General features: G+C 42.2%; 1 protein-coding gene across 1 annotated transcript; it reads right to left on the bottom strand.

Annotated features, from left to right (window-relative positions):
- Positions 1 to 979, bottom strand: LOC129637750 (olfactory receptor 2AE1). The gene is given in 3 exon segments (XM_055562021.1): positions 1 to 563; positions 566 to 679; positions 715 to 979. Coding segments are annotated over 3 exon segments (858 nt in total). The 5' UTR covers positions 896 to 979.
- Positions 980 to 13,058: the final 12,079 nt, after the last annotated feature.

The raw sequence follows: 13,058 nt of genomic DNA, 5'->3' as shown, positions 1-13,058 counted from the left end.
TCAGGAGAACTGCACTTGCGATCTTTTAATGATAAAGTCTCTCCCCAGCACCCGCCGCAGAGCCTTAGCTACATCCTTATTCCGGAGAGTATAAATCAGTGGATTCCATGTGGGAGTGATGATGCTGTAGAGCACAGAACCAACTTTGTCTTGCAGTGGAGTGTGCTGGGACCTGGGCCTCACGTATGAGAAGATGGAAGCACCAAACCAGAGGGAAACCACAGTGAGGTGAGAGCTGCAAGTGGCAAAGGCCTTTCTCTTACTCCCACGCATCTGAATGACACTGTGGAGGATGAAGACATAGGATGTAGAAATCAAGACGATGGGGAGGAGGAGGAGGAGGAGGGTGCTGATGTACACTGTGGCCTCATACACAGTGATGTCTCCGCATACCAACTTCACAACAGCTGGAAACTCACAGTAGAAGTGGTGGATTTGCCGAGGCCCACAGAAAGGGAGGTGCATCAGGATTGCCGTGTAAATTAGGGAATTCAGGGACGCTCCCAACCAAGACACGGCAGCCATCATTAGTGTCGCCTTTCTGCTCATGAGAAGAGTGTACACAGTGGACGACAGAGGGCAACGCAGCGGTCATAGCACATGACAGCTAGGAGAAGACACTCCGCACCTCCCAGAGTCAGATAGAGGAAGTGCTGGGTTGCACAGCCCACAAAGGATAGAGGAAGTGCTGGGTCGCACAGCCCACAAAGGAGATGGACTTCTGGCCAGAGAGGTAGTTGGTCGCCATCTTGGGGATGGTGGTGGAGACGTGCATCAGATCCATGAGGGAGAGCTGGCTGAGGAGGAGGGACATGGGTGTGTGAAGCCGGGGGTCAGCACAGATGAGGAGAAGGGTGAGGCTGTTGCCACTCACAGCAATAAGGAAGACCACCATGGTCAAGGAGAAAAGGAAAAGGTGGGCGAGAGAGTCATCAAAGAGCCCTTCCAGGACAAAGTCTGCCAGAGAGGACTGATTCCTCTGCCACGTCTCCCCGTCCTCAGCCCCTGGGAAACAGGAAGTGGAGATGAAATGTGATGTCAGGAATACTGGGCTTCATCCAACCTGACGATAAGCCTCTTTCGATCCACAGAAGAATTTTGAAGAATAATATTTTTCTAGTTCTAATTATTCAACAGCTCTGATTATTGAAATTTCTCTTGTTAAAAATAAGAGAACTTCAGATCTCTACTCACAAATATGATCCCTCTGAAATTTCAGAATACCTAGACTTTGTTAGTGCTAGACTTCTAAACAAGTCTCTCCTCATTAAGGAAGATATATACATTTATATGTGTATATATACATATGTTCTTTTTAAAGTATACATACTTTATAGATACACTCTAAATTTTATATATGATATAAAATATATATATACAGATCTTTTCTTACATCAGTCAGGGTTTAACCAGAAAAGCTGAACTACCAAGAGATTTATACATACATATACATTTAATGGATTGTATAGAAATTTGGCCTTACTTGACTGTGAAAGCTGGTTAAGCAGTCTATGTAAAGCTGTCACCTTTCTATCTGATTCTAGAACTTGAACTCCATGAGGCAAGCAGTCAGGAAGGGAAGATGGGTATAAAAGTGTGGTAGCTCAAGGTCAGGCTGGAACCCACAAACATGACATAAATCCCACAAGGGCAGACTGAGACCCATGTCATTATTGTTGCCTCTGGAATTGGTGGCATGGTTTCTCTTGCACAAGCTGGAGGCCTGCTTAACAGGGCTAAACGCACAGTCCTGGCCGCAGAGTCGGAGAAGCTAGAGGAAGGTCCAGGGGAAGGCAGAGTAACTGCCGGTCCACGGCTGCCTCACACCAGTGAGGGGAGTGAGCACATCAGCAGCAACAGATGCTTCCCCCTGCCCTCAGGGGGCAAGAATCTCTTCCCGAGAATCTCTCAGGTGGCCCACCTTAACCAGAAACTCACAGCAACGGGAATTCTAGTAAATGTAGTTCATCCTAGCCAAGATGACACATTAAAAAACTCCAGAGTTCGTCTTCAGTATATTTGGCAAACATATACTTAACACATCTCCTTAAATGACACATCATCCCCCAGTAAACACAACAAAGCCGTCCTTCTGCCTCCTGTAACTATCCTGCACACCATCAAAAGTATGCAAATATTCACAGCAAAACAAGGGAGAAAGATCCACTACTGTGGCCCACAAAATGAGTCATCCTTTCCAACGGCTAACCTCTTCTGTGGACGCCGGCCTTCTTTCTCACTCGGTGCTGTTCATGCCAATGGACTCCCAGATTTGCTATAGCAGCACGGATAGAGGCTCTACATGGGCTCAACAACATGGACTTGTAGTCACCACGGCCAGCCTAGCCACCACTGAGTGCCCATCTGCCAACAGAGACCCAGCTCTGAGCCCCTGATATGACATCATCCCATAGTGATATCAGACACTTGGCGATAGGCTGATTATACTGGATAGCTTCCATTATTGAAGGGACTTTACTTTTTTCTTATTGGAGTTGACACTTTACATATGGATTTGCCTCCCTTTCTTACAGCGCTGCTGTCAAAAGATACCACCTATGGATAAATACAAAGCTCTGTTCACCATAATGTTATTCCATGAAGTGATGTTATTACTGCCAAATAAAGAGTTCATTTCACAGCAAATGAAATGTGGGGATGGGCCCATGTTGAAGGAATCCATTGGTCTATTCCATACTCTCCAGCATCCTGAGACAGTTGCCCAAACAGACTTCTGAAGACTCAGTTACAGCAACTGGTAGTTGACAACACCTCATATTGCTGGGGCATTGTCCTCTAAGATGTGGTATATGTTCTAAATTTCTGTATCAATTTATGGTGCTGTTTCTCCTGTTGCAACAGTTCGTGGGACCAGAAATCAAGAGGTGGAAGTGGGAGTGAGTCCCCCACTGTACCATTTATAACTGGGATCCACTGCCAAATTTTTTACTCTCACACATTTGGGCTCTGTGAGTTACAAAGAAAGGAATTCCTTCATCAGGCAACACAATTTCATTTACTGAGAGCTGAGACTGCCACCCTGCCACTTTGGACTCTTCTTATCACTGAATCAACAAGCAAAGAAAGTTACTCCACTAGTGGCTGTGATAGATCCTGACTAGCAAGGGAAAACTGAGGTGCTACTACATGGGAATGAGGAGGAACAAGTCCGGAATTCAGATTTTCTAGGGTGCACTCTGTACTCAAATGTCCAGTGATGAAAATCAGTGGAAAAGCACAACAACCCAATTCAGACAAGACTGCTAATGGCCCAGATCCTTCAGGAGTGAAGGTTAGGGATGCTCTCCCACCCAACACGTAACCGTGACCCACTGAAGACAAAGGGAATATGGAATGGGTAGTGAAAGAAGGTATTTAGAAAAACCAGCCATGACTGTGTGAGCAGCTGCAGAATGAAAACTTGAAATATTATATGCATTTCTTACTTATTGATATGTGAATATTTTATGTATAGATATATTTACTAAATATTTGTTTATTTCACTCAGTCATCCCTTTGTCTAACATAAGATATATTAATATGGTTAGCTTCATATCTCAGTATTTAAGTTACAGGACATAAAAGGAGAGTATGAATTAGGAGTAAAATTAATTTCACCTTTTTTATGGATAAAAGGTTAGTGTGTTTTATATATTCTTCTTGGGAGAGGGTTACATGTTTTTTGGTTGTACATGGGCTAGTTGTATCCAGGTAGGTGGAAGGGTACATTGATATTGTCTTTATTTGAAGATTGCTAAGTCACTTCAGTCATGTCCGACTCTTTGCAACCCCATAGACGGCAGCCCACCAGGCTCCGCCGCCCCTGGGATTCTCCAGGCAAGAACACTGGAGTGGGTTGCCATTTCCTTCTCCAATGCATGAAAGTGAAAAGTGAAAGTGAAGTCGCTCGGTCATGTCCGACCCTCAGCGACCCCATGGACTGCAGCCTTCCAGGCTCCTCTATCCATGGGATTTTCCAGGCAAGAGTACTGGAGTGGGGTGCCATTGCCTTCTTCAATTGAAGATTAAGTCTAGTTTAAAGAGAGGTGCATGGGTGCCAAGGTGACACATAACAAACCCACCATAATTATGTATTTGAAAACAGGAAAGATATGACCTAGGAAGACCTGAGAGCATGAAAATTACAAATCAGGCTGATAAAGCTAGGATCACAACATTTAATCAGCCAGATTTCCCAATCAGCCCTTTACCTAATTCTCATATGAATACTGATCAGAATAAGAGCTCAATCTCCACAGTGAAAGTGAACTTTAAAAAAAAATACTCTAAATTGATCCCCAAATACCCACCCTATCCCTCTTTGTGTTTTTCCCTCTAAGCATCTTCCTGGATCTTCATGTATTCCAGATTACTTACTTTTTAGAGTGAAGAACTCGGGATTGAATGTATTCTTCCGGGTGTAATTTGACCAGTAATCTCTCTCCATTTCATGCAGCAGAGGAGCATCTTTAGGGCTGTCGCCTTACACTGTTATTTCAAACTCAGCTTCCTGTGGTCTGAGTGCCCAGTGTTCCCCACATTCCCGCTGGTCATTCCAGCCCCATCAGCACATCCATACATTTCCCTTTACTTAGGGATCCATATTCTTCCCTCTTTCCTCATTAGTTTCTATCTTTCTCTGTAAATCTCCATAGCATAATAAATGTCCCCATTGTCTGGTTCATGCCTCTCTTCCTCCCATAGGAACTTCACTAATAGTTTCCCTGGTCTGATTTATGTCCCTCAAGAGACTTTCCTCTGCCTTCTCAGGCTGCTTTCCTCACGGAATCACCAATCATCAGCCTGTAACTTGAGGGTTCCAGTGATATGCTGACAATGCCAGAGGATGCCTTAGTTTCAAGTAAAAGTTTCTTGTGGGGAACACAAGTACAGTAGTTAAACAGGAGGTGCAGAATGCTTCCACACTGACACACACGTTAGCTACTGAACATCCAAACAGGTCCTTTCTGAGATGTTCCTCAGATTCCCATCATAACTCTCAAAACTGCCATTTACAGAGGAATAGATGGAGGATATCATCTACGCAGTCTTTGTTGTTTACACTAAATCTCTGAATGACAGAGCATCAGCAGGAGCAAGACAGTATGTAATTCTGGAACGCTCTTGCAAAATGTGTTCAGATTTTGAACTCCATCATCATGCATCAGCACAAATTAAGTAACTAAACTTTTCTTTAATCTGTTAGTTGAGCCTTTGAATCATGCATATGCTTTCTCTGCCCCCAAACACATGAGCCACTTCTCCATCCAAAGATAGCAATGAGCACTTGAATCATAACCATCTACGTTAATGTTTCCTGGTTAAGAAGCTATACTTAATACCAGCGTCATCATCAGTGAGTCCAAAGTCAAAAGAAAAATGTTTTGGATTTCATGTTCTATTGGATCATTCAAGGCACTCTCTTCTTAGCTTTACACCTCCTTTCCCACTTAATGAAGTAAAAATCTGGCCTTTAGCACCGGTGTTTTGAGAATAAGCCCCTTCCTGATGACATGACGTTTCCTCAGCAGGAATCATAACAGCTAGAAGGAGGAAAGACTTGGCCTGACATGAGCCAATCGTGAAGAAAGAGGAGCATCATCTGTGAGAAATAAAACTTCCCTAAACCCAGAGGATCTATGTCAGCAGAGGCAAATGGGGGACATGGCATCAGGGATTCCCACCCAAAGGACACACCCTAAATCTCTTCTGGAAACCATTACTCAGGGTGCCAATTAGGCTTGCATCGTGCATGAGATAAGCATTCCCAAAGGGCTTTGCTTAAAGTTTGTTTGTAGGGGTCAGGGGGCCGGGATATTTTGAGGATTGTGGCTCAGAAGACAACATGGGAATTTCATCTCCAAGGGCCAGTTAACCGTGGAGAGAAACAGTTCCTAGAGTCCCTGGTTTATTTTACCATCTTGAAACCCAGACTCTCTTACCCCTTTCCATCCAACCCTTTGGAGAAGACAATCTGAAGAAGATCTAGTCCCTGTTGCCCACAGGACCTGGTGGAGGGTTTCCCCATGTGCCATACCACGGGAGAAAAGGTAAGTAATGGAGAGTGGTGATTCCCAGTAGCACTTCCCGTCCTTGCTGTTGGTCATTCTCCAGTTTTTTAGACTACATCAGTATAACATGTGGAAAGACTTCAGATACAGATACAGAATTTTTAAGTGGTGTAGCTATACATCTCCTCCTCATTTACTCCCATCTCAGTTATGCCCTTCTCTTCCTCTCCATTACCGTTACCATTAGAGGTGAAGGATCTATTGAGATATCCTTTGCTTCTTTTTCTCAACTCAGATACTGAAATGTCTTATTTCACCGAGTTTATTTTGTTTATTCTTTGAGTAGATTCACTGTATCACCACTTTCTTTGAAACTTCTGTCTAAGGATTTACTTGGTGCTCTTATTCTTACGAGCACTTAATATCCTTCCAGTTAAAGTAGTTATAGCATTTATGTATTGATTTATTGACCAGTATTTGATGATCATCTGCTAGGTCCCAAGCACTGCATTGTGCACAGTGAGAAACAGGCAAGCATGCTCCCTTCCCCCATGAGACCTAGAGAAAGTAAATAAATATATCATGCTGGGTTAACAGTTTTTATTAATTCACATTCTTCAATTGCCAGTGACATTAAAACAAAACTTACACTATCTTAAGGGAAGGTTGTGGGATCACAGCAGTGAATGGGGTAGAACTAATCTCTGCATCACCTAGAGCCAATTACTTGAATCATGTCAATGCCTTCTTTTTCCACCTTTCATCTTGGCTTGGGTCTCTGATCTCATTCTCTCAGACATTTTTAGATGGAGAGTACCCATACAGCTGGAAGCTCTCATGCCATACTTTTAGCTTGAAATCCAATACTCCTCCACCTCCAAGAAAACTCCAGGGAAGAAATCTGTTCAACAGTTTAGCCCTGTGGCCACCCCCTTGGAGCAATCGCTCTGTGTCAGAGCCTGCAGTAAAAAGACAGACCTCCCTGGCACAGGTGTCTATCTCTTGCAGCGGCTGGAGAGGTAGGGTGGTGATAGAACAAGGAAAACGGAGATTTGGAATGGAGTACTATTACACAGAAAGTGTGGCTGTGAAGGGGTGACGTTAGAAGTAGGGAAGGAGAGCGTGAGAAACAAAACAATGCATATCCATTGCTAAATGATGATAAAGAAGACTTTACTATGTACAGTAAAACAGGGAGATCACTGTCACAAACGGTCACAAGGGAAAGCCTCTTTTTAAAATGCCATCTAAGCTGAGGTCTCTAAATTGAGATAAGGATTATCCAGAACATTGAAGGTAAAAAGAGATCCAGATAAAGATGTACAAAATCCTTAAGTTGAAAAAAAAATCTTGATGTAATTAAGGCGCTGAAAAGAAGCCAGTATGACAGTAGATGTAATTGCAGAGCAAAGTAGGAGATGGCAGGATAGATATAAGCATGAGGGGAAGGGGAAGAAAGAGAGGGTGCGGAGAAAGGGAGGGAGGGAGAGGTAAGGAAGGAAGGAAGCTAGAAAAACCAAAGACGTGGAGGGGGAGGAAGGAGGAAGGAAGAGAAGAAGGAGAAAGGAAGGAAAAAAACCAAAGTCCAATAAATTTTATTCAAAGAAAAATGTGAGTTCTTAGACAGTTTTAAAATAAGGAAGCATCAAGATACAACCACTCAAAGCTGGGGAAAGAACTGCCTTGACCTGGACCTAAGCCAGGCCAGGAATAGTGCCTATTCCCACCAGCCAAACTGGAAAACCAGTTTGGAGTACTGGGTGTAATCCTCAGAAGACCCTTGCCTCAATGGTGAGGAATAATTCTACCTAGACTAAACCCTGTTGTGGTTCTACTTAACAAATCCCAAAAGCAAAACCCAAAAGGATCAGATTCCCAATAACTGCATTCCAAAAAAAAAAGCTCAAGAATATTTTTAGGAATACAAAAATATCTAACACACAAGATAAATTTTACAACGTCTAGCATTCAATAAATAATAATAATAATAATAACCAGGCTTGCAATTAAACAAAATGAATAGAAAAAATCAGTGACTTGAAGTCCACTCAGAACTGATACTCAATAGACAATTTGAAGTATTCTATTGACTATATTGATTAGATCAGACAGAACCCTGGTGGTCTAGTGGTTAGGATTCTAGGCTTTCACTGCTGTGGCCCCAGGTTCAATCCCTGGTTAGGGAACTGAGATCCTGCAGGCCACAGGACACAGCCAAAAGAAAAAAAAGACAAAGACATTAAATAATTTATTACAACATATTCCATACATTCAAAACGATAGAGGAAAGATTAAATATGTTAACAGACATATTTTAAAGAAGATAAAACAGAAGCACACACGCACACACGAGTTTCTAGAGATGATAGCTACAATGTCAGAAATGAAAAGCACACTAGAGAATCAGCAGCAGACAGGACATTGCAAAAGGGAATACTGATGCATAAAGACTTAGCAATAGAAACTACAAGAAATGAAATAAGATAGGAAAAAAATTTAAAAATTAATGAACAGAGTATCTGTGAGCTTTAGGACAACCTCAAATGGCCTAATATTGTATAATTGGAGTATTGAAAGAGAGGAGAAAGGACAGAGAAAATATTTGAAGAAATAATAGACACTATTCACTACCTAGACCTAATTGAGAACATCCATTCAACAAAAGAATAATACACATCTTTCAAGTGCATATGGAACATTTATCAAGATACATCCTGTCACAAATGGCAGGATTTCCTGTAAGGCTGAATAATATTTCATTGTATGTACATGCCACACTTTCTTTATCCATCTGCCTGATAATGGACATTTGGGTTGCTCCCATGTCTCAGCCAGAGAAGGCGATGGCACCCCACTCCAGTACTCTTGCCTGGAAAATCCCATGGATGGAGGAGCCTGGTAGGCTGCAGTCCATGGGGTCGCTAAGAGTCGGACAGGACTGAGCGACTTAATTTTCACTTTTCACTTTCATGCATTGAAGAAGGAAATGGCAACCCACTCCAGTGTTCTTGCCTGGAGAATCCCAGGGACGGGGGAGCCTGGTGGGCTGCCGTCCATGGGGTCACACAGAGTCGGAAACGACTGAAGTGACTTAGCAGCAGCAGTAGCATGTCTCAGCTATTGTAAATAATGCTATAGTGAGCATGTGAATGCAGGTATATCTTTGAGGTACTGATTTCAGGTCCTTTGGACATAGAGTCAGAAGTGGAATTGCTGGATCATATGGTAGTTCTATTTCTACTTTTTTGAGGAACCTCTGTGTGCCATAATCTTTTATTCTCTTGATAATAGCCATCCAAACAAGTGTGAGTTTTGTGGTTTTGATGTGCATTTCCCTGATGATTGTTCATGTTGAGCATCTTTTCTTGTAAATGGTTTTTGGGAAAATGTCTTCTTCAGAAAAATGTCTCTTCAGATCTTTTGCCCATCCTTAACAAGATCATTTAATTTTGGATATTGAGTTGTAGGGATTCCTTATATATTTTGATATTACCTGGTGGGCTACAGTCTATGGGGTCACAAAGAATTGGACATGACTGAGTGACTGAGCACAATCCTTTATCAGATTGTGGTTTAAAAATATTCTTTGGAAAAATGTCTCTTCAGATCTTTTGCCGATCCTTAATAAGGTCATTTATTTAATCTTGTTTTTGAGTTGTAGGAATTTCTTATATATTTTGGTTATTAATCCTTTATCAGATTATGGTTCAAAAACATTTTCTCTCACTCTGGAGGTTGCCTTTTCATTTTGTTGATTAATTCCTTTGCTGTGCAGAAGTTTTTTAGTTTGATATAATCTTATTTTTGCTCTTGTTGCCTGTGCTTTTGGGGTCATATTCAAGAAGTCATTGCCAAAGCCAATTTCAAGCTTTTTCTCTATTCTTCTAGGATTTTTCTTTGGGGTCTTACATTTAACTACTTAAGCCATTTTTAGTTGACTTTTGTGTGTGGTCTATGATAAGGACTTGATTTCTTCTTTTTTATGTGTATATCCAGTTTTCTAAAAACCACTTATTGAAAAGGCTTATAATTTTCTCCACTGTATTGAAAAGTAGTTCACCAAAGTATCAAATTTAAAATTACTTTTAAACTAGGTATAGCTCTGTAAAGATCCAATAACTGAAATAAAGTATAATTTTAAAATATTTTATTAAGCCAAAAGAAGGCAGGAAAATAGTAATAAAGAAAAAAAAAACAGAAAGGAAAAACTTGTTTTTAATTTTTATTTTTGGCTGCACTGCACAGCATGTAGGATCTTAGTTTCCCAGCCAGGGACTGAACCCATGCCCCCTGCATTGGGAGCACAGAGTCTTAACCACTGAGCCACCAGGGAAGTCCTGGGGGGGGGGGGCGGGGAATTGAAGCAAATTCAAAAATATCAATTTTCATTGAGTGAAGACTAAAAAGCCTTTCAGTACCCACAAAGTGACATGTTGTTTGAAAGTAGACTCAGACCAAAAGCCAGAGATTTTTACAATGGATAAAGAAGCACGACTTGAAAGTGTGTGCATCATGCTGAATGAGAAACCAAAAATGAGATGACCTGTCTACAAGCATTCTGTAGGTCTACACCATGACACCAGTTAACGGCAAAACTGTGAGGAAGAACAGGTTTATTCAGAGGACCATGGTCCCTCTGACTCAGGAAGTCTTTCCCACTTCAGAATCACCCATCTCCTGCATTCTTTCTTTCAGCCCTGAAAGCAGCCCAGGTCCCCAAGAATTAAGGGCTGGACTCTCAGAATCCATACTCCAGAGGATCTCCGATTTTCTCTTTCCTGAGAGTCCCTATTGGTTGCCTGAATACCGATCCCTTCTAGGTCATCAGTATGGATATTCCATGACAAACACCTTTCCAAAATTTCGTATGATTCTTCAGTTACCTGGATTTCTTCATTGTCTCTCTTTTCTACTCCTTTTGGTCATTTCATACCACCTTAACATTTTTCAGCACACCAAAGGAAGATGTTTAAAGCAAGTGTTTAAAGCATTAATAGTAACAATGTATTGGGTGGTTATTGCATACCTAAGAGTGAAACTATGAGGAAATGGAACAAGGACTGGGAATCGAGGTAACACTGTTTTCAAATCTTTCACCTCACATGAAATAATACTATTGGAAGGTAGATTCAGATTTTTCAAAATGTACACTGTAAACTCTATGGCATGACTCAAAGTTTTCAAAAGAAGTACAAAAACTAAGTGAGATAAAATCAACTTTATTTTTTAAATAATAAAACTAGAGAAGGCAGAAAAGGGAAAAAAGAAATAGAAGAAATGAAACTAATAGAAAACAGCTAGCAAAATGGTGTATTTTAATCCAACTATACATAGTAACTTTAAAGGTGAGTGGACAAAAAAGGAACAGTTAAGAATTGACAGACTGTTTTTTAAAAAAAGCAAGACTCAACTATATGAGAACGTATTAGTCATGGTTCTTCAGTAAAACAGAACTAATATTGGCCACTCCTGTGCTCGTGGAGGACAAAAAGTTCCACAATCTGCTGAGAGCTAAAAAAAAACAGGAAAGCTGGTGGTTTAATTCTGTCCACATCCAAAAGCCTGAGAACCAGGAGAGTTGATGGCATAAGCTCCAGTTGAGGTCCAGAGGCCCAAGAATCAGAGGGCTGATGATGTAAGTCCCAGTCCAAGTCTGAAGGTCTGGGAACCAGGAGCACTGATGTCCAAGAGCAAAAGAAGATGAATGTCCCAGCTTAAAACAGAGAATAAATTGGCCCTTCCTCTGACTTTTTGTTCAGGTCTCAACGGACTGGGCGATGCCTACCCGCAGTGCTGACTGCAATCTTCTTCAGTCTGTGGACTCAAATGTTGATCTCTTCTGGAAACACCTCACAGATACACCAAGAGATGTTTTACCAGCTCTCTGGGTGTCCTTAACTCAGGTAAGTTGACACATAAAACTAACCATTACAGTGGTCTACGAGCCACCTATTTTAATATTATAAAAGAATACTTCCAGTTTCAGCTCCAACATGTAAAGAATTTGGAAATCATAACACATCATTGTGATGTGAAAAAGATGATAAGACTGAAAATCATTGGCTTTTTTTGGGCCAATTAGAGAACTGAGGTTGCACGGCAAACTTGCACCCCAAAATCTGGAAAGACAGACAAATCCACAGACTTGAAGCGGAGATCTGCTTAACAGAGAACCAAAATCTACTGGAGCCATAACCTAGTGGGCATACTTAAATGACAGTTTTGACAAATTGCTGGTGGGTAAGTGTGGTCTAGCTTAAAAGTAAGAAGCTTTGGGGGAGCTGCAGTATTGGGAGAGCTGCCTATTTTCCTGGGTTTTGCCTCCAGGAACCCCACCAGATTCTCAGAGTGAAAAGCTGAGAACGATCCCCTCCTGGCTTTAGGCAGGGGAGAAGGAGTAGAAATTCCAGGAGATCTGTGCACAGTGCTTTCTGCAACAAAGGCTGGCCTCCAGAGGAAAAGACTTTGGCAGAACTTTATCCAGGGCCACACAGAGTGGGCGGCTCACAGCACCAGTGCGTGTACCCGCCGATCCTGGGGGGGTGGGGGGGGAAGGCTCGGTTAACATCGGAGATGGTCAACAGCACCTCCAGGGAGTTTCCTGGCAGTCCAGTGGTTAGGACTCCATTCTCTCACTGCCAAGGGCCTGGCTTCAATCCCTGGTTGGGGAACTAAGATCCCACAAGCTGAGAGCACAGCCAGAAAAAAAAGTCACTTTGAGAAAGCACAGGATAAATAGTGGTTGCCAAACTGTCTTCTGGGGGGGCTTCACTGCCGCTCCCAGAGCTAAGTTTCCCTGGCGAAGAACTGTTTACTGTCTTACAATTCTGGAGGCTAGAAGTCTGAGATCAAGGTGCCGGCAGGGCCAACTCCCTCAGAAGCTTCAAGGCGAGGATTCTGCTTTGCCTTTCACAGTTTCTAGCAGCCCTAGGCATTCCCTGGCCTGGGACAGCATGACTCCAGCCTCTTCCACGGCCATCTTCCCTCTGGCCTCATGAGGCATTTTCGCGTGTGAGCGTCTGTGTTTACGAGGTCCCTCTAAGGAT

This window comes from Bubalus kerabau, chromosome 23, assembly GCF_029407905.1.
Source record: "Bubalus kerabau isolate K-KA32 ecotype Philippines breed swamp buffalo chromosome 23, PCC_UOA_SB_1v2, whole genome shotgun sequence".
NCBI classification, from domain to species: domain Eukaryota; kingdom Metazoa; phylum Chordata; class Mammalia; order Artiodactyla; family Bovidae; genus Bubalus; species Bubalus kerabau.
Note: the sequence above shows the minus strand (reverse complement) of the source record. Positions and strands in the feature narration are given on the sequence as shown.